Below are 22452 nucleotides of genomic sequence, written 5' to 3'. Positions count from 1 at the left end.
TCCCTGAAAGCAGGTTGGAGTGAGGTGGGTGTCAGTTTCTTCTCCCCCACAAGTGATAGGATGAGAGGAAATAGCCTCAAGTTGTGCTAGGGGAGGTTTAGGTTGAATATTAGGAAACATTTCTTCCCTGCAAGAGTGGTCAGGCATTGGAACAGGCTGTGCAGGGAGGTGGTGGAGTCACCATCCCTGGGGGTGTAAAAAAATATCTGTGGACATGGCACTTGGGGACATGGCTTAATGGCCATGGTGGTGTTTGGTTGACAGTTGGACTTGGTGATCTTACAGGTCTCTTCCAACCAAAATAATTCCATGGTTCCATGCCAGTGTTGGGGATCTCCATGTTCTGCTTCTCAAAGGATGAGTTTGCTGCGCTGCAGGAGTGACTGCTTTAAGGGGTCAAATCAGTCTGGAGAGGAGAAGGTTCCGAGGTGACCTTCTTGTGGCTTTCCAGTATCTGAAGGGGCCTACAAGAAATCTGGGGAGGGACTTTTTAGGCTATCAGGGAGTGACAGGACTGGGGGGGATGGAATGAAGCTGGAAGTGGGGAGATTCAGGCTGGATGTAACGAAGAAGTTCTTCCCCATGAGAGTGGTGAGAGCCTGGAATGGGTTGTGCAGGGAGGTGGTTGAGGCCCCATCCCTGGAGGTGTTTGCAGCCAGGCTGGATGAGGCTCTGGCCAGCCTGCTGTAGTGTGAGGTGTCCCTGCCCATGGCAGGGGGGTTGGAACTGGATGATCCTTGTGGTCCCTTCCAACCCTGACTGATTCTGTGATTCTATTCTATGAAATGAACATTCACAGGCCAGACTGTGCAAATCTTTCCCTTGCAAATCAAGATGGATTTCCAGTACAGATTAAGGTAGGTGAGAACCACTGCTGCTAGAAGCTGCCCAGAATTTTTGCTTCCGTGGAGCAGGTGAGGATCTGCCCCATCCAGCCTGTTCAGGCTTGAGGAACAGATTTCCTGACCAAGTGACATTGTTGTCTCATCCTTAAGGAGAGGAGGCTGCTTCCCTTTGTCTCTGACTAAAATAGATGGTGCCTGTTTCCACGGTGATAAGAGATGCTCTGAAAAACACTGCTTTGGAAATCTATAGAAGCTTGTGCAGTGCTGTGCTCTTGTGAGTTTATTAAAGAGAGTGATAATAATAGTAAGATATCAAGGGGATGAGGAGGAGCTGAATTGAAGTTACCTCTGGTTTGGGAGTCCCTAAAGCCCAAATCAGGGGAAATGAGAGAATTGCACTCAATAAATACCAGGATTTCTCCTCCAATATTCTTCCCAAGGCACCTCTTGTTGCTCTTTACTGAAAGCAAGCTGTTGACTTGATGGACCATTGGTAAGATCCTGATTGGCCTCTCAGATGTCCTCAGATCACTGAGCTGGGAGGAGCTGGCAACTCTCCCAGACATTCTGATCCTGTTACAGCTGTTAACCAGCTTGCATAGACACAAACCACAAGAGGACACACAGCTAACCAGGACAACTTTCAGAAATACCCAGCTGCCTTTTGAGTTGGCCTGGCCACAGAGCAAGGAGTCATCTCACACAACAGATGCTGAGTTAGGAAGGATTTGTCCTTCCACGCTGACATGAAGCAGGAATGTTTCCAGTTCAAAAAAATCTCATTTGAGTGCTGTGAGAAGCCTCATGGCTGGGTGATAGCCCCAGGTTAGGACAGAGAAGCTTCTGGGCAGGATATCAATGAACATTAGTTCACCATCTGCAAATAAACCAGGGCAGGGAGGTGTAGAGACATCCCCTGTGGGCACATCCTCACATGGTGCTTTCAGCTGCTCTGGTGTGACCTCTTCCTTTCTCTGCCTCTGCCTAGAACTTGCATCCTGTATCAAAGATGCCTTCCTTATGCATTTTTATGAAATACTTCGATGAAAATATCACCTAGCATCTCCAGACCCTTGAAGAGGTGACTGTGAATGGGGAAGGCAGAGCTGTGGGGTGACTTACTGTACCGAGCTGTAGCTGCACTGAGTATAAAATGAAACAGAATTTGCATAGCTCTCCATTTCACAGAAAGCCACTGTGGGGGGAGGAGGCCTGATCTGGGTAACCACTCACCTTCTGACATCAGAAACCTCGGGTGCAGCACAGGACTGCCGTGGCGAGATCCCTGGGCTAGAACATGAAGCTCCTTCCCCTCTTCACAGCTGCGTCCTGCCTCACGCCCCCAGGTCCCTCTCTCTTTGTACTACAAGTGATGAAGTTTTTTTTTCCAGATCACATGAGCCAGGATGAAGGGGGAAAATCCTGCCAGGAGCAGATATGGGCTGCAACTTGAAGCTGCTCGAGGGGAGCTACAGAGCAGTACCCTGCGAGCTATATAAGAACGTGCTCAGCACAAGAGCAAACAATTTTTCAGGGGAAGGACTCCCATGAATCAGCCATGGATGTGAGTGAAGACAGCGTTTCAAGGAGGCTTGGGGCCACTAACAAAACATGTTTGTATTTCATCATCACCACCCTTGTTGCGTTACTCGTCTTTGCATTAGCCACCATCATGGTCTTAGTCATTCAGAAGACGGTAAGAAATTTCTTACTTTATTCATTGGCCTTTCCCCCTCTCCCCTCTTCATTTTCTTTCTTTCTTTTTTTTTTTTTTAAGCCTTTAAAAATCTTTCTTTAGCCTCTCTAAAAATCTTTCTGTAGCCAGCAACACAGTTGGCTGTCTCCTGCTTTAAATGCACACACGTGAATTAGGGCAGAGAAAGATGGAACAAAGAGGAAGAGAAAAGAACTTAACAAAAAAAGAAGATCTCTTTCCATGGGCAGCATTGGTTCCTAGCATGCAATTTCAACTTGGTAAACGCAAGTGGAAAGCTCATAATTCAAGATGCAAGCCACCCTCTGTCCTGCCTCGTTAGGAGGAGAGGTGGAGAGAAGGTAGATCAGTGCCTCAGGGTCTGCTCCCTGGTTTTACCTCTGTCTCCTCTTGCTTCTCTGGAGAGCAACCACTGCCTGGGATGCTCTGTTCTGGTATTGTCTACAGCTGTTCCTCTGAAATGCTGCCACACTTCAGTAATGTCCTTAGGATGAATCATCTCTGTGTGACACTGGTGGTGTCTCTTGGGAAGCAGTGTGATGTGCTGGAGCAGAGCTCTCTTGAAGTAGTCCCAGAATGGTTGATGGGGGCAAGGGAGTTCATTGCTGCTCTCTCTTTTGTCAGCCCTGCTCTTGGGGGTGATTTTTGCTGTAAAAGTAGAACTATAGCAAGGATGGCTGAGGATGTAAGTGAGGCAGGGTCTCACTTAAACAACTGTTCCCTCTGCCTACAGATGTTTTATCCTTAAACAGGGCTGCTCTCACATGGACCTGGGGTTGTGGGGAGTCAGTGACACAGCTAGAGCCAGGGCAGAGCTCCAGGTGGCTGTGCACATAAAAAGTGCTTTTCCAAACTTGCCAGGAACACTACCATGAATTTTGCCAGGGGAAAAAATGCCAGGGTAGAGGGTTTACAGGCTCTGAAATCTTGGAAAAAATGAAGTCCTGAAGCACCTCCACTACTGTTCATAGAATGAAAGCACCAGCACGGGGCTGCTGGAGGAAGTTGGCCACGAAAACCAAAATATGGTCCTTTCAGCTCAATATTTTCTCATGCTAAATTTACCCTGTTGACTTTGTCTGCCTGTGCATGCACATTACCTATAAATTAAACCAAGAAAGCCTGAGTGATGCTTATTTAAGTTGTACCAGAGAGGAGCTATTTACCTGAAATCAGTGTTCTTCCAAAAAATGAAGCCAGTTGGGGCACAGTTAGAATGAGACATGGGGATTTTCTAGTGATAAATAGAGGGACATTAAGGGAGATCTTTAAAGTAACAGCCTGGGTAATTACAGAATTGCCATAGCTTTGCTGTATAATGAAGCTTTCATTTGTACTTATTATGAAAGCAAGCACTAAATGACCTCTCCATCAGGATAAACCCAGTTACACTCATTGCCAGATGAACAATATTACTGAAAGAGTCAAGATTTTCATTTAAAAGAGTAATGGCATTATTGCAGCTGCTTTGGAAATGAGCTTGGCTGAAGGAGAAAGTAGGAAGCTGAAGTGTGTGAGAAACACAAATAAAATCCAGCAGCAATTTCAGGCTGTGAGAGGAATTTGGCAGCACAAGCATGACTTGTGTTCTTGCTCCCAGGGAGCTGAAAGACCCTGAGTTCAGAAGCAGCACAGTTGTTTTCCATCTGTGACTGCTCTTGTATTTCCAGCCCAGAGAACAAGTGCTGCTTCTGTGAGGTGTGCTCCTCAAGGAACTTCAGGGCTGCTCCAAGATCCCATTAGCTCATGGTCACACTGTTAGCATCAGGCCAAACACACACTCCTTTGGCAAATAGAGTTGTGATTGAGATCAGCATCTTGCATTGACTTCAACAGCTCCAGGACAGGGTGGATGTGCAGCCCTGTGGCTGTTGAGTCTTGTTGCTGGAGAAATTTGAGTATCATCAACTAGCTTAGCTATTTGCTTTGGCACTTCTGAAGGAAGGGCCAACATTTTGTGTCATCAACCTCCTGGGAAGATGCAGTTCTCTCCCCTCATCTTGTCAAATGGATTACAGGAGTGGTCCTTAGCCACAGGGGCAATGGTGGCAACTTCATGCCCATCTTATGGTGAGCTGAGACAGAAACCTCTATGTTCCTCTGTCCAAAGCAGTGTTAGAGAATTCTAGGGACAGTGCAGGCCTTGTGATCCATGGCTTGGCTACCACCACGTTCAGAACAGGCTTCTGGTGGCAGGCAGACCACACAGTGCCCCAGATCCATGGAAACTGCCTGCTTGTCTTCCTTTAGATGCATTTACACTTGCCTAGTATAAGATGAAGGAAAACACACTGGGAAGGGAAAATCAAACTGTACAGAAACAAGGCATGCCCAACACCCAAAGTCTAGGTACTCTGAAGAAGGGAGATCCAACATGAAAGACCAAAACAAGAAAGCAACTATGATTCCAAAGCTGCTTCTCTGAATCTAAGGGTAAATCAAAGACACATTATCTGTCCCCTCCACATCTTCAAAAAAACACCCCAAGAAATTTTCTTTATGCCTTGTTTTCAGGAAGGGCAGCAGAGCACACTAGCATCAGTGTCATTTTGGGGAACTAAATCACTTTTTTTTTTGGAACTATGTGAGGTGCTGAAGTCAGTTCAGTGCTTAAGTCAGTTGAGTGCTTTCAGCTTTCACCTCCACAAACCCTTGGCTTCAGGCCATTCACTTGGCTTGATTTTTCACTGGTGACTTTATTTTTCTCTGGAGTCAGACTAGCTGCTTGTATGGTGGTCTACAGCCTTCATTTTTCTTCTTAACACTGTTACAAGAGGGCTAAAACCTTCACTTTCTGCCTGCTGCATTGACTGATGCTGGATCTATCTATCTATCTATCTATCTATCTATCTATCTATCTATCTATCTATCTATCACAGTCTCACAGTATATCAGAGGTTGGAAGGGACCTCAAGAGATCCTCAGGTCCAACCCCCCTGCCAGAGCAGGAGCACTTAGTGTAGTCCACACAGGAATGCATCCAGGCTGAGTCTCCAGAGAAGGAGACTCCACAACCCCCTGGACAGCCTGCTCCAGGGCTCTGTCACCCTCACTGGAAAGAAGTTTCTCCTCATGTTGAGATGAAATCTTCTATGTTTGAATTTGAAGCTGTTGTTCCTTGGCTTATCACTGAGCACCACCCACAAGAGCCTGGCCCCCTCCACTTGACACCCACCCCTCAGCTATTGATAGACATTGATCAGATCCCCTCTCAGTCTTCTCTTCTCCAGACTAAACAGCCCAGGGCTCTCTGTCTCTCTTCATAGGGGAGATGCTTAAGTCCCCTAATGAAGTGCCTGATCCTGGTCCAGGGGTAAAAGTAGATTCATGGATTCATCGAATGCATTGTATTGGAAGGGACCTTAAAGATCATCCAGTTGCAACCCCCTTCTTGTCCCTGGTGGGACACCTCCCACCAGCCCAGCTTGCTCAAGGCCTCATCCAACCTGGCCTTGAACACCTCCTGGGGAGGGGCATCCACAACCTCCCTGGGCAACCTGTTCCAGTATCTCCCCACCCTCACTGGGAAGAATTTCTTCCTAATCTCCAGTCTCAATCTCCCTTCTTCCAGCTCAAAGCCATTGCTCCTTATCCTATCACTCCAAGCCCTTGTCAAAAGTCCCTGCCCATCTCTCCTGTAGCCTACTTCAGGTACTGGAAGGCTGCTCTGAGGTCTCCCTGAAGCCTTCTCTTCTCTAAGCTGAACAGCCCCAAATAGATATATATATCTATCTATATATATATATAGATATATATATATGTAGGTACATAGAGAGATGTAGCATCAATGACACAATATGGGACAGAAAGGACTAGAAAAATATATTTTTAAGACACACAGGCCCTAGGAACTTCTATGCTGCACTGCAAGGCACACTCCATCCAACACCTCTAAGAAAAAACAACTTCTGTGCAAACGTCCAAAGTCTTAATCTGGGACAGTCTGCCACTGCTGTGGGTTTTGTTGGCTTCGTATTTCTAACCTCCAGACACTGTGGGAAAATCTTTTGCAGCATGGCAACTGGCAGTCCCAGAATCATCGGGGCTGGCCCGATCGGAGCCTCCTGGCCCCCTCTGGTGGAGAACCCTGCTGAAAATTGCACCTGAAAGCAGATTTCCCACTTGGTCAGTCATGGAATCATAGAATTGCTTTGGTTGCAAGAGACTTTTAATGTCATCGAGTCCAAACATTAACCCAGAGCTGCCAAGTCACCACCGACCCAGGTCCCTGAGCACCACATCTATACAGCTTTAAATCCCTCCATGGATGTACACTCCACCACTGTCCTGGGCAGACTGGGCCAGGACTTGACACCCCTTTTGGGGAAGAAATTGTCCCTCAGGTCCAACCTAAACCTCCTGTGGTGCAATCTGAGGACATTTCCTCTTGTCCTGTCACTTTTACCTTGGGAGAAGAGATCCAGTCCCACCTGGCTCCAACCTCCTTTCAGGGAGTTGCAGAGAGCCAGAAGGTCTCCCCTCAGCCTCCTTTTCTCCAGACTAAACAACCCCAATTCCCTCAGTCACTCCTCTCCAGCCCTGTTCTCCAGACCCTTCACCAGCTTCATTGCCCTTCTCTGGACACACTCCAGCACCTCAATGTCCTTCTTGTAGTGAGTGGCCCAAAATTGATTCCAGTATTTGAGGTGTGGCCTCACCAGAGGAACACCACAAGAAAATCACTGAGACATTTTAGAACACTGCACTGTTCTGACTCTGGCCGTCAGCATTCTGTGCAGTGACAGTCACCTGCTGTCTAGAGCTGTCACTTTAACAGGATTTGTCAGCACTGGAAAGAATGAATTTCACATGGGGCTCGGTTTCCTGTGATGCTCAGGGTCAGATCAGCTGTGGGCTGATGCTCCTCTTTCACATCTGGTTTCTACTTTTGTCTCTTGGCAAGTCATGGCCACCTCCCTGAGGTGCCACTGCCTTTCTCCCCACCTCAGCCAGGGATGGGTGATGATGGTTTGGGTCTGAGCAGCAATATAGGAGGGCCTTGAGGCTTATTTTCAAATGGCAAAACATCCTTTGAGGACCAGTCCAAAGGGCTCATCTCCACAGAGCTGTTGTGTGAGCATTAGACCTGGTTGAGCTGACCCAGGCCAGTTTCTGGAGGACTGTGGACTTTGGAGATGTGGACTTTTGGAGGTCTTAAGCTTCCTGGAGGCTGATACACTCTTCAGGGACCTCTCATTGAATGAATGTTCACATTTCTGAGACAGGACATTAGAAGGTCCCTCCAGCAGCATCAGACTGTCACAGCTTAGGAAAATTTCTTGTAAAGTGATTAGAGAAGAAAGAAATTACTTTCAGGGGCACCTGATGATCATTTTCTCTAATGAAGCAAACTCAGATTATTCTGCTTGCTGAGTAAAGACTGAGATCCTTCAGCAGCAGCTCCCAGATGACTCCAGGCAGGGTGAAATTCATCCTCAGGAATTCTTCCTGAGCTGGCACTGGAGAGTTTACTCTCTTTGGGCTCCTGCTGTGTGCCTGTTTGCATTCCCTATCCCAGCATTACACACAGTACTGCAGCTGTTGGGAAAGAAAGAAGCCATGGCAGTCATGTTTCAAAGCAAGCTCTGGAGTTCTATTTGAACACCTACTCAATTGTCACTAAAATCAACTGCATTTAGCATTTGCTGCCTTCAGCCACTGGGACACTGCCCAGGTGAGCACACAGTGTACATTAGTACTTTGTGATGTTGTTTCTGTTGCTCTTACCACAGAGCAAGCTGTAGTAAGGACTCAGCAGCCTTGTCCTGCTTGCCATCTCCAAGGGAGGGGCTGCCAGGTGAACACCTCACTGATGATAACATCTCACTTTACTACACTTCTCTACAGGCAGCAGTGGATCTGCTGCCTGATTTCATTCAGCATGGTCATGGATTTGTAAACTCATGGAATGGGTTGGGTTGGAAGGGGCCTTAAAGATTAGCCAGTTCCAACCCCTCTGCCATGGGCAGGGACACCTTCCACTACTCCACATTGCTCAAGGCCTCATCCAGCCTGGCCTTGAAAACCTCCAGGGAGGGAGCATCCACAGCTTCCCTGGGATACCTGTTCCAGTGTCTCCCCACCCTCACTGCAGAGAATTTCTTCCTAATCTCCAGTCTAAATCTCCCCTCTTCCAGCTTCAATCCATTGTCCCTTGTCCTGTCTCTACAAGCCCCTTGTAAAAAGTCCCTCCCCAGCTTTCTTGTAGGTCCCCTTCATGTACTGGAAGGCTGCTCTAAGGTCTCCCCAGAGCTGCCTTTTCTCCAGTCTGAACAGCCCCAGCTCTCACAGCCTGCCCCATAGGGGATCTAGCTGGGCACAGAGCATCACCTCTCCCCCATGCAAAAATGCTTTCAGTTCTCTGCAGAGAGCAGAAATGCTCAGAGGTTGCATTAGAAATTAATGCTTCCTTGTGCCCTGAGTGCATGAGATGGACAGCCCAGGGCAAGGGTCCCAGATGGGAGCTCACAGGCTCTGGCAGATACTCCTTGGGGGTGTATTCAGCTGAGACTATTCTCAGCCCCATGTTTGATGATTCAAGTGCATAGGATGCACAAGAGTTTGGGAAGTAGAATATTGCGTAGGAAACCAAAAAAGCTTGGAAATGTCCGATTTTTCCAACTACAGCTCTAGGTTCTTGTTCAGTTCCTAACCTAGAAGCCTTCCTTTGCAGCTCAGGAAGAGATGTAGAAAGAGGAAGAGCTCAGGAAAAGCTGTGGAAAGATCTAGAGAAATATTGCCTCAACAGACAACTTCTCCCCTGTCTCATACAGGTGTGGGGAGATGAAATGAATAAATCAGATATTACAGATACCCAAATCATGGCACCTGTACCATCCCTGCCTGCACAACACAGCATTTTGGCAGTAGACCAAAGGATAACATTGTCTTGCTGGCATCAGATAGAGATGTACACTTCAGACATGGTTGAAAATGTGGTCAAATTAGGCCAGAGTCTAATTAAAAGTCTTCTTAAACATTCTTCCATCTGAACATAAGGAGAAACTTCTTTGCTGTGATGGTGCTGAGTGTGGAGCAGGGTGCCTGGAAAGGTTGTGGAGTCTCTTTCTCTGGAGAGACTCCAAATCTGCATGGACTTTGTGATCCTGGGCAAGCTGCTGTGGGTGACCCTGCAGGGGTGTTGAACTGGATGATCTCCAGAGGTCCTTTCCAACCTCTACTATTCTGTCTGTGATTTTATCATAGAATCATAGAATCAGTCAGGGTTGGAAGGGACCACAAGGATCATCCAGTTGCAACCCCCCTGCCATGCCCAGGGACACCTCACACCACATCAGGCTGGCCAGAGCCTCATCCAGCCTGGCCTTAACCACCTCCAGTGATAGAGCCTCAACCACCTCCCTGGACAACCCATTCCAGGCTTTCACCACTCTCATGGGCAAGAACTTCTTCCTCACATTCAGCCTGAATCTCCCCACTTCCAGCTTTGTTCCATTCCCTCCAGTCCTGTCACTCCCTGATAGCCTAAAAAGTCCCTCCCCAGCTTTCTTGTAGCCTCCTTCAGACACTGGAAGGCCACAAGAAGGTCTCCTCAAAGCCTTCTCCTCTCCAGACTGCACAACCCCAACTCTCTCAGTCTGTCCTCATAGCAGAGCAGCTCCAGCCCTCTGCTCATCCTCATGGCCCTTCTCTGGACACCTTCCAGCATGTCCATATCCCTCTTGTAACAGAGGCTCCAGAACTGGATGCAGTACTCCAGGTGTGGTCTCACCAGAGCTGAGCAGAGGGGGAGACTCACCTCCCTTGCCCTGCTGGCCACACTTCTCCTGATGCAGCCCAGGATCTGGTTGGCTTTCTGGGCTGCAAGCGCACATTGACAGCTCCTGTTGAGATTTAAGGCTAGAACATTCAGTGCCACAAGCAGTCTCATGACTTCTCTTAGTGTCTAGCCATCCTCCTTCTCCCCACTCCATATCCTATTTACACCCTGACTAAAGTGGTTCTATTTTAAGACCACTGTGGATTAAACTGTGTCCCACTACATGTATGTTGCACCTCATTTTTCCCAGGAGATATTAGATGTTCTGCTAAAGCTGGTGCCAGCTTCCCAACCTTGTTCTCCTTGGTCACTTTGTTCAGTGACTGGAGCAGGCTCCCTAGGGAAGTGGCCACAGCACTAAGCCTGTCAGAGTTCAGGGAGCATCTAGGTGATGCTCTTAGCTGTGTAGTTCAGTTTTAGGTAGTCCTGTGAGGAGCAGGCAGTTGGACTCAATGATCTTTATGGTCCCTTCCAGCTCTTCCATGACTCTGTGCTAAACCAGGCCTGGTTAGCCTGCAGGATTAGCCTAGGTAATCAGTGTTCACATAAGAGGAGCTGGTTGAGGCTAGCCTGAGCAAAAACCACCTTCTGAGAGTGAAATCACTGTTGGACTGCCTGGTGTGTGTGCGTGAAGGATGTGATACAGAGTTTGAAGCACTGAGGCACTCCCAGGATCTTTCCTCTGTTGCTGGAAGACTTTCTTTGCTCCTCAAGGGCATTGTTGGACATTTATGAGCTGTCAGTGACTTCACTTGGGTGGAAGTATTATGCAAGCAAGCACAGGCTTCAGGGTTGAGTCTGGATGGCAGAGAGCTGTGATGAAACAGAAGCAAGACCACAGAGGAAGCCTACCCTGGTTTCCTGAGAAGCTCTCAGGCCATGTGTGATGGTTTAAAACTGTCTTTTTAATTTTTCTTCACAAAAAGTTCAAGCAGAGAAAGCGAAGGAATGTAAATAAGTCACTATTGGGTGTAAGAAAGCAAAATAATGATTGTTCTAAACACTTCCACTGGAGAGAGAGAAATGTTTAAGGATCTCTACTCAAAACAAAGTGGGGCAGTCTGCAGTTCACAACTTGCTGGGCTTCTGTCTGGGTGCTTCTTCTTCTTTCCTGGCTGAAGACCACACAGTGACCTTGATGAGCTAAGTCTAACAGCCTCTCTGCTTCTTGACTCTCTGCCCTCTGCCAGAGGGGTAAGGGGATTCCTTCTGGTCTGGGGGCAGAGGCCCCTTGGGAGATCCCCTCTTTGGGGGAAGCAAAGGGAGCTTGGCTGTGCTTTTCTGTTGATTGTATATATTTGTAAATGTTGTGAACAGTGTCTATTTGTACAGATTCATTGCATTGCATCCTAGATTGTAACTTTGCTTGTAAACACAGCTTGCATTTGCTTCCAGACTGAGCTAGCTGTCAGTGGGGGGGAATTTCAGCTCTCACACTGTTACACCATGCCAACTGAGGATAGTTTCCTGTGCCTTTTTGATCCTTGAGTCTAACATCCCAGCAAGTAGGAGGAGAGGTGAAGCCAGACAACATTCTCACTCTCAGACCTGTGTTGAGGCTCTACAGTTTACATTTTCATCCAACCACTGGTTTCCAAAGGACAGATACTGGCTCTCAAGGGTGTCCAGTCCCATTCTGTCCTACTCTCTCCAAGCTCTCAGTCAGGTTTCCAGGGTTTGTGCTTCCAAAACACCCCCAACAAAACCAGCACACATTCCTTAGCACACAGAGAGAACTGCTGGTTGTGTCACAGTGGAGGTTTGCTGTGTTAGAATCATAGAATGGTTTAGGTTGGAAGGGACCTTAGAGATGATCTACTCCAACCTCCCTGCCATGGGCAGAGACACTTCTTAATCAGACTTGGTTGCTGAAGGCCTGGCTTTGAGCACCTCCTGGCCAACCTGGTCTTGAGCACCTCCAGAGAGGGAGCATCCACAACCTCTCTGGGCAACCTATTCCAGAGTCTCACCAGCCTCATACTGAAGAATTTCTTCCTTAATCTCCAGTCTAACCCTGCTCTCCCTCAGCTTCAAACCATTCCCCCTTGTCCTGTCACTAGACACCCTTATGAAAAGTCCCTCTCCAACCTTCCTGTAGAGCAGTGATGGGGGATGGCTGAGGATGATGTCTGGATGAGTGCAGAGAGCTTGCTGGAGAGGTTTGCTCCACATTAATCCCTCACTGACCTGTGAGGCTCTACAGAAACCACACATTCTGCAGTGCCTGGTGCTGGCTTCCAGTGCATCAGGCTCTGTAGCCTTCAGGATGTGCCACAGAAACCTTCAAGATCCACTTTTAAAGAGAGGTTGTGCTGGAAGATAAACATGCTCCTAGAATAACCTTCCCTTCTCTCTTTTGTCTTTCAGGCAGCTGATCCTGCTGTGGAGGGCATTGCAAAACCAATCAGGAAAGGTAAGACACCTTAAATCCTCACTTCAACATGGTTTAATGGCCACAGTGTCCTTAGGCTGGAGATTAGGCTCCCAGATTCGCAGATTGCATTGGGTTGGAAGGGACCCTCAAAGGTCATCTTGTCCAGCCCCCCCTGCAGTCAACAGGGACACCTCCAACCAGAGCTGATTGCTCAGAGCCCTTCCAGCTCCTATCCTTCTGTGACTTTCTGATTCTTTTTGGAAAGTCACATCACAGCCTCACTCCAGTACGTCCCAAAAGGTGCCCAGAAAGGAGGTTTGCAAACATAATGGGCAGCAAAGCATCAGCCTCCTGAACAAGTGTCTGCTGTGATGATGGACAGTTCCCAGCATCTGCAGGGTGGAACAGCCCCAGAGCAGAACATCTGCTCTTGTGAACCTGTGTAACCTCAGAGAAGTCACCAGAACTGTGCTGAGCTTTGTGGCTGTGTTTTCCCACCAGTCAGAAAGAGGTGGTGCATGCTGTCTGTGTGGGGTCTTGTGCTGAGCAGAGGAGGGGTCACAGAGACTGTGTCTCTAGGTCAGGATTTTCCAGAGCAATGCAAGAGCAATTCTGGCATTTCCAGGACAGGGAGAAGAGGTTTCAGTAGGTCAGGCAAGTTGTGCCAGCTGTTTTTTTTCTCCTCATCAATAGCTGACAGGTGGCAGGCAGGAGGGCTGTGCTTTCCAGGGACATTCAAGGTGCTGTTTCATTAGCCAGATTCTGCCTTTGGGTCAGTATCAGTTACAGGCAGTTCAGTATCAGTTCCTAATTCTGCTGCTAAATCTGTGACGATGCCATTGGTGAAAGACAAACGAGGGAGTGGTAGGGAAACCCCCACAGGGCAGGAGGAGCTGCCAAAAGCAGTTTGGAATGGGTGGAAGTGCTGTGCCAGCCTACCCCTCCAATGCCTCTGGCAGGGTAAGAGAACACTAAAGGGTGAGCAAATCACAGTGGCCTTTTATTTTTCACTTCAAATGCATGAAGCAGGGCTCATTGATTAATATATCCCAGGGGGTGACTGACTGAGGCCCCCACAGCAGGGAGCTCTGTTGTGTGCTGCCTAGCATCATGTGCTGGCTTCTGAGCAGCAAGTGGTGACCACTGCAAGGTCCCACCTAGCAGCTGCTGAGCTGCAAGGAACAGAAGTGTAAGAAGCATCACAGGATGGGGACGGTGGGGAGGATGAAGTTGCTCTGGATTTAGGTTTGGATCCATGTCTACCTCTCAGGCAGGCTGGATATTGATAGTGTAACTTGGATGTATTTTGTACCCACCTTGTTTAAACCAGGACTTCAAAGATCTGCACTGTAAACACAGAATCATGGAACTGTTGAGGCTGGAAGAGACCTTTCAGCTCATCAAGTCCAACCACTTGCTTAGAGCTCACAATCTCACCTCTGCTGCTAAGACACTACCACTAAGTCAGGTCCCTAAACACCACATCCAAGCATTTTTAAATCCCTCCAGGGATGGTGACTCCACCACCTCCCTGGGCAGCTTGTTCCAAATGCTTGAGAGCCCTTTCTGGGAAGAAATTTTTCCTGATATGCAACCTGAATCTTCCCTGGCACAACTTGAGGCAAGCAAGCAAAAAATGAAGTTGCCAGCTGGGTGCTCAGCCTTGCTCCAGCCCTCTGTTGACACCTACTTGTGCAACACATCTGAGAGCTGCTGGGGAGGGATGCAGGGCTGTGCTGGTGGGGACAGCTTGGCTTCATACAGGCAGAGACTGTCATGATGCAAAGGGACAGTGGTCCAGACACAGCTACTTCTCTGTATGCATTTTGTAACATTAAAGCAGGAAAAGCAGGATGATTCCATTTAGATTTGCAAAGAGATTGTGTCCTGTTATTAGCTAAACACCAGTGGGCACTAAAGCAGATTTACAGGAGGTTCCTGACTCAGCTGTCAGTCCTCAATGGATGGCTTTGCAGGAATCCACAAGCAGTGGCCAAGGTGAGATGCAACGTTGACTCACCAAATGTTCGTGTGAAAACTGGCATCAGCCTCCTCAAATCCTCTGTCAGTGCAGTACCTGAGGAACAGAAGGAAAGAGTTAAAAGCACCATGAATGAAAAGTGTGTGAAATGTGCTTTCTGTGGAAATATTTCCTTGTGGAGGCTCATCCACATTTCACAAAGATCAAGCTGTATATTAACCTGGGCTGCGGAGGTGGCGTTGTTAGGTTCATTTTCTAGAGGGAAAACGAAGTTACAGAGAAATTCATGGCCTGCCAAAGTCTATAGAGGTTCAATCACCATCATCATTTCCCAGAGAGGTGGGAGCTGCCCCATCCCTGGAACCATTCCAGGTCAAGTTGTGTGGGGCTCTCAGCAACGTGCTCTAATCCCTGCCCCAGAGCTGGGCACAATACTCCAGGTGAGGTCTCAGGGGAGCAGAGCAGAGTGGCAGAATCACCTCTTGGTCTGCTGGTCAAGCTTCTTTTGGGGCAGCCCATAAGGAGCAAAGCTCTCTAAGGTCCTGTCTGCTCTAGGATGGTCAGGGCAGATGAGCTGCTTCTTTGCAAAAGTTTGGCAAGCCTGGGCTTGCAAATGCTGGAAAAAAAAGTGCAAAAGCATCCTCCTAGGCAAGCATCCGGAGGAAACTGCAGCTTGGCAGATTCCAGTTAGTCATAACGGGGGCTGGTTGCTAATTTAATTAATAACAAGATTATCCACGTTGATACAAGCTGCTGAATGTTTGATCTTCATCTCCCCAGTGCTTAAAACACAAGCTACAGATGAATAGCTGATGGAATTGTCTGACCTATGGCATAGTGATGAGCAGGATAGAGAGTCGAGTCCTGTTGGCTTTGCACTCTGCAAGTCTGGCAGCAGTCAGGTGGGCACTGGTGATGAGTTCATGGAAGGTTCTTCCTAAATTTGGAGGACAGAAAAGAATACTTCTGAAGTTTATGGCTTGGGGAGGAGGCAAATTCAGCAATTGAGCTCAGTCCTCTTTCTATGCCTGGAACCAGGGTGACAGTCCTTGGGCTCTCCAGAACCAAAGGCACTTGGTGCATGTGAGAGGCACAGCCATGAGCAGAGCCCAGGAGAGCACAGCCCCCAGCTGGCACTTGTCACAGCACCACTTGGCTGGGCCAGGCAGCAGCTCCAGCAGGCAGCTGTGCACAGGCCACTTAAGTGGCAGGAGAGAGTTAAAGACAGCCACAGGGACTTTGGATGACAGCTGCTGAGAAATAAAATGAGGCAAGTCCTGGCAGCTCCAGCACGCTGACAGAGATGTATGAAAACACCTCATCTGGTTTTATAAGCACTTAAGTCGGTGTGGGGCACGAGGATCTGGAAGCTGTTTATTGCCTGCCTGTACAACTTCATTAAATAAATGCAGGCTTTTGACCTGCTCTTGTGCCTGTCCCCACTCAGCCTCCAGCTAGTGGCAATGCCACACACCCTGCCTAGGAAGCTCACTGGGACAGGTGAGCAGTGCTAGATCAAGCTCCAGAGACTCCCTGTGGGGGACTGGGCATTTGAGGGCTTCCTCAGGAAGCCCTTTTGCTGCCTGGGCAGCACCACTTTGCACTCTGGCATGCCACACTGTGCTCCTGGTTTCACTGCTCTTTGTCCGTGTTCCTGTTGCATCCATCTCAGAGGTGGGGAAACTGAGGCAGCCAGCAGTGAGGAGAATTCCTCAGGCAGAGTGCCAACTCCTTGGACCTGGCTGGCAACAGGCCCTATGTCCACATGTCTCACTACCCTTGGGTTCCTTTTGGCTGGACAGGGTCCTGTTGTGTTTTAATGAGACTCGTTCCAGTTTACATGGCAGGAGAAAATAATTGGAGCATTGGTGAGGCTGCAGCTCCTCTAAGCCCCATCTCACAGTGGTGTGTCCTCTTTGGCTCAGTGGGGAAAAGCTGCATTAAGCTCCTGGAAATAGTCTGACTCTTTCCTTCAGGGCTGCACCCTCTGGATGCTCATCCTATTGTAAAAGGGGTGAGGAAGACAAAAGTGAATTATCTTCCAGCAGCTTCCTTAGGACAAAATTGCCTTAAGGTCTTCCTACCAAGCCTCCTTCCTTATCAGCATGGTTCCTTGAAGCAGTCTGATCTATAGAGCCTATGCACCACAGGAGACAGTGAAATCAGCCCAAATGTGGCTTTGCTTTTCCTCCTCCTCACTCTTTTTGAGCTCATATAATCCTATTGACTGCAGTGGGATTACTCCTGATTTACACCATTCCCAGTGCAAAGCCAATTTGGTGATGTGGTTGAACATAACCATCAATCAGTCCTGGAAGCAGTAATTTCACCATCTCCTGGCTTGCTAATAAAAGATTTAACTTGAGAAATAAGACCAGAAACCAGTTGCAAAATGCCTCAGCAGAGTGAGAACTGGAAGGTTTTTTTTTTCCATAACCCTCTCAGAAACGGGAAGGTTTTTTTTCCATAACCTCTCAGTCACCAAAGAAATGATTCAAAAGCACACACAGAATACTTGCTGACATCAACAAATGCAAGTACATGAGGAAGAAATTCTTTCCAGTGAGGGTGGTGAGACACTGGAACAGGTTGCCCAGGGAGGCTGTGGATGTCTTCTCCCTGGAGGTGTTCAAGGCCAGGCTGGATGAGGCCTTGAGCAACCTGGGCTGGTGGGAGGTGTCCCTGCCCATGGCAGAGGGGTTGGAACTAGAGGATCTTTAAGGTCCCTTCCAAGTCAAACCATTCTGTGATGCAATGATACAAGTGCAGCTTTGGAAATGCAAAGTGCAGCTAAAGCAGTGAGAGGAAAATCTTGAGAGATGCCAGCTGAGACAGCCTGAGACTGCTCATGAGTGATGGGGCTCCTGGCAGCAGCAGGCTGGTGGTGTGCAGACACAGCACTTTGATAGCTTAGCAGATGTTGCAGGGCTGCAGCTTCCAAGATGTGCTCAAGCAGAAGGGGATTTTCTGCTTTCTAGGGTAAACCTTTTAACTGACACTAAGATTATATGAAAACAGAATCAGAATCATGGAATTGTTTCAGATGGAAAAGATCTCCAAGATTATCAAGTCCAACCATCAACCCAACATCACCATGGCCACTAAATCATGTCCCAAAGTGCTATGTCTACACATTTCTTGAATATCTCCAGAGATGGTGACTCCCTGAGCAGCCTGTTGGTCCTTCAGAGACCCTTGTAGGGTCTCCCATGAGAGACATCCCTTCCACAGCTGCACTAGGGACAGATATGAAGAAGGAAAGCCTCTGCACCTGTCTGGTTCAGCCACTGGGATAGACAGCAGTGTCCTGCATCTGTGTTGTGTCCATGTATCCCTCTGCCTGTGGGATGCACAGGACAGCACCAGCTCTGCTCCAAGCAACCACAAAGCAAAGGAGGGATAATCAGTGCCCTGCACTGAGTGCCCAGTCAGGAGAGGAAGAAAAGTGTATGCAAAGCAGGTGGGAAGTGGAAACTCAGTTCAAAGGAAGTGGAGTGCAGGAGGAAGTGGTGGGATGCAGGGTCAGGGATGCAGGAGTGGGGATACTGGAAGGTGCTGCTGGAATGCTGGACCTGGGATGCCATCCTGCAATGGAGAGACAGGGTGCAGTGTCGGGACATTCTCCCAGGATACAGAGCCCAGGATGCCTTCCTGGGGCGCAGTGTGGGATGCAGAGCCTGGGAGATTTCCAGGGATGTGGTGCTGGCATGCAGAAGATAGGACACTGCATTGTGGAGCTGGCATGCAGCATGCAGATGTGTGCTGGGATGCAGAGCTATGGCAGTCCTGCAGTCCTGCAACATGGAGCTGCAGCAGCCCCACAGTGCTGGGACATAGTGCCAGGATTTGGTGTGGGATGTGGTGCAGGGATGCGGTGTGGGATGTCGTGCTGGGATGCAGGGCCAGGACGTGGAGCTGTGGCAGCCTGCAGTTCGGGGATGTGGTGCAGCATGCAGTGCCGGGATGCAGTGCAAGGATATAGTGCCTGGATGCAGTGCGGGACGCAGTGCGGGATGCAGTGCCGGGACGCGGCCGCGGGAGGGAGCCGGCCCCGCCGGACGCTCTGAAGCGGGGCAGCCCCGGCGCATCCCCAGCCCGGCGCTCTGGAATCTGGGGACATTCCCGTGATACACGAAGCCTTCTGCACGCAGCCGAGGTGCTGGCAGTGTGCGTGACCCTTTCCTGCCGCCACTGTAAACGCAGGCAGGACCAGCGCTGTCCCAGCTCCTCTAGGATGTAGATTTGGTTCTGACCAACCAACAGCCCCACCTAAAGTCAGCCACAAGAGAGCTGAGAGACTATTCAAAAGCACCCAAAGAGCCATTCCAGAAGTATGCTCCAGTTAAATGTTTAAAAGCTTCTTTTTGTAGCTGCACCTTGCAAATAATTCAGTTCCATTAATCTTACCTGCACATCATTCCTGTTTGTAAGAAGGAGAGAAAGAAGTAGAGTATTTTGGACTGATAGGTGCAATTCAGCAGAGCTTTAGACTGTTGTAAATGTACCAATCAAGTTACACTGCTGTGAATTCCCTGTGCAGAGCAGAGATGATCAGCCAAGGGGTAAGAACCAACTCTCCTACAGGGCTCTTTTAGCTGCTGCTGCCTGTTGCTGTGGGGCTGCTGCTCTGGAGGTCATCCACAGCACAATTACAGCATATAGGTGAGGTGCTCAGTGCTGACAGCACTTTAAGGGCCAAAACCATCAGGAGTGGTCACTTAATCTGTTGTTTCCTTCAGGGAACACCTCCGAAGACTATTTAAGCATCCTACAGAATGTCGCGACCAAGGAAGCTGCTGCATACGTGAGAGGTCAGTGGGGGGCCCAGTGGTAGGGGAGAGTTGGCCAAGAGAAACAGGAGAGCTGGCCACAGAGCAGGCTGCTCGTGTGACTTAAACTGGCAAATAGCTTTTTCACCAAATGGGTATTCTATAGTTAAAAAAAAAATCCTTGGATTTCCTGAGATTGACACAGATTGCATCAGGTTGGAAAGGACTCTCAAAGGTCATCTCGTCCAACCCTGCTGCAGTCAGCAGGGACACCTCCAACTAGAGCAGGCTGCCCAGGGCCACATCAAGTCTGATCTTGAGTGTCTCCAGAGGCAGGGCCTCAGCCATACCTCTGGGCAACCTGTTCCCAGATCTGAGTGTGCTTGATAAACCCTCTATCTGATCACATGAATGATGGGGTTTAACATGAGAAGAAAGAATAAATAGAGATACCTTCTGCGAACACATGAAAATACATCTCCATGATTTCTCTTGAAGTTTGCAAAAGGCCCTTTTCACTGCATCTCCCTGTCCTGGCTTTCCCAAGGGCTGTGTAAATCCCTGGAACTTCTAAATACCCCATGTCCATGTGGGAAGTCCCAGCCATGTGGCCAAGGCCTTTTCTTGGAGATTCCTGCAACAAAAAGGATGAACAGGTCTCTCCCCAAAATGCTGAACAGGTCTCTCCCCAAAATGCTGAACAGGTCTCTCCCCAAAACACTGAACAGGTCTCTCCCCAAACCACTGAACAGGTCTCTCCCCAGATTGCTGAACAGGTCTCTCCCCAAAACACTGAACAGGTCTCTCCCCAAACCACTGAACAGGTCTCTCCCCAGATTGCTGAACAGCTCTCTCCCCAAAATGCTGAACAGGTCTCTTCCCAAACCACTGAACAGGTCTCTCCCCAGATTGCTGAACAGCTCTCTCCCCAAAATGCTGAACAGGTCTCTCCCCAAACCACTGAACAGGTCTCTCCCCAGATTGCTGAACAGGTCTCTCCCCAGAATGTTGAACAGGTCTCTCCCCAAAATGCTGAACAGGTCTCTCCCCAAACCACTGAACAGGTCTCTCCCCAAAATGCTGAACAAGTCTCTCCATTTCCCAGGAAACAGAGTGCTGTGAGTCACACAATGCTGAGTTCAGGTCGCTGGAGCTCTGTGGCTCATTTCCAATTTGTTTGCTTTCCTTTCTAGTGTCCAGACCTGTAAATGGTTCAAAAGTGAGTTTGGTCGAGAAGGGTGTGTGTGAAGGCATCCATTGCAAGAGTGAAGAGCTGGTGATAAGGAAACAAGGCCTCTACTTGATCTACTGCCACTTGAACTTTCATTTTCCTGACTGTTCCAACAGCCCCACCGACCTCAAGATGGAATTCCTGGTGAATGACAAAGTCAGAAGGCAAACATTATCCACATGGTGTGCATCAGAAACCTGCCAAGAAAAGACTTTTAAGACCTTGTTCCAGCTCCACTTGACACACCTGAATGTGAAGGACAGAGTATCAGTGACACTGAATCAGCCTAAATTCCTAAATGAAATCTCTCTTCCCAATGAAAATGTCCTCGGGGTCTTGAAGTACAGTGATGACATGTGAGCAGCTCTCTGGCTTCCCACTGCTGCCCAGACTCACCTTGCCCTCAACACCTGGAGCCTGCTTTTTGCTAGGCAACACCTTGTTTGAAATCTCCTATCTTACATCATCACTTGGGTAAACAAGGAACTTTGTAAGTGTCCCAGAACAACAACAACAACAACAACAACAACGAAAAAGGGAAAAAAAAAAAAACACCAAACCAAACACCACTGCAAGGTCCTCCTGACAGATTCCTCTGGTTTGACTCAGGGTAGGATTGCTGTTGGACTGCCCAGCATATAAACCACAGACCTGCCAACAGCTCCTCAAAACACAGATGAAAATGTAACCAGATTATGGGAAGGCTGAGCAATGTCAAGGCTTTGTGGCGGATGGACAGCTGGCAAGAAGCCTGTGAGCAGGAGATGGGGAAACCTCCTCCACTGAATTCTAAGGAGTAGTATTTTCACCTGGTCTTTTGACAGAAAGAATAAGTTTAAGTTTGCAGTCAAGACTTTCTGTGCAGCTGGAACTTGCAACCACAGCTCTGGAGCAGGGTTATGGGCAGATTGTATGAAAGCAAAGATGATGAAATTATTGACTCAGACTGGTAACTAAAACCCTGGGACAGGATACAGGAGATATGGGGCTTAGAGGATATTTCTCTGCTGCATTCTGCTAGGCACTTTATGCAAATTTCTTCCAAGTGTCTTCCTTTTCACTATTTATCCATCTTTTCTATTTAAATATGAAGCTCTTCGGGGCAGAGATTTTGTATACACGCAGTGCTCAGTCCCTGCTCTCACCTGGAGTGAGTTTCCAGACCTTTTATTAACAAATATTAAAATCTAGTTGCAAATCCAGCCACATAACAAAGTTCATTGTGCTGCATTTTCCTCAAGTCCTGCCCTGCCTGTTGGACGTCAGACCACACTGGTGTGCAAATACACCCTCAGCACCTCCACTTGCTGCAAATCCAAGGTTTAGACCTGAGATCCAGGCTTCCCCAAAGACAACTGACCTTCAGCTGAGAGCTGTGGAGTTTGGGCAGTCCAGAGGAGAGAAGACCTTGGTCAGGTGTTGGAACAGGCTACCCAGGGAGGTGGTGGAGTCACCATCTCTGGAGGTGTTCAAGAAACCTGTGGCCATGGCACTTTGGGACATGGTTTAAAGGCCATGAGGGTGTTGGGTTGACAGTTGGACTCAATGATATTAAAGGACTTCTCCAATCAAAACAATTCTGTGATCCTATGATTCTAAGATTTCTTTGGCTTCCTGGAAAGTTTAGATAATGAAGGATAAAAGAGTAATCTCAGGCCCTCTTATTCCATGCATTGCAGTAACACAGGCATCAATTTGAAATTTAATTCATAGATTCATAGAATGATTTGAGTTGGAAGGGATCTTAAAGATCATCTA

General features: G+C 48.4%; 1 protein-coding gene across 1 annotated transcript; it reads left to right on the top strand.

Moving 5' to 3' along the window:
* Positions 1-834: 834 nt before the first annotated feature.
* Positions 835-21054, top strand: LOC128976112 (tumor necrosis factor ligand superfamily member 8-like). The gene is made up of 5 exons (XM_054393230.1): positions 835-857; positions 2301-2541; positions 12707-12752; positions 19434-19505; positions 20657-21054. Exons 1-5 carry the CDS (start codon positions 835-837, stop codon positions 21052-21054), a joined length of 780 nt encoding a protein of 259 aa, XP_054249205.1.
* The last annotated feature ends 1398 nt before the right edge of the window (positions 21055-22452 follow it).

This window comes from Indicator indicator, chromosome 28, assembly GCF_027791375.1.
Source record: "Indicator indicator isolate 239-I01 chromosome 28, UM_Iind_1.1, whole genome shotgun sequence".
Taxonomy (NCBI): domain Eukaryota; kingdom Metazoa; phylum Chordata; class Aves; order Piciformes; family Indicatoridae; genus Indicator; species Indicator indicator.
Note: the sequence above shows the minus strand (reverse complement) of the source record. Positions and strands in the feature narration are given on the sequence as shown.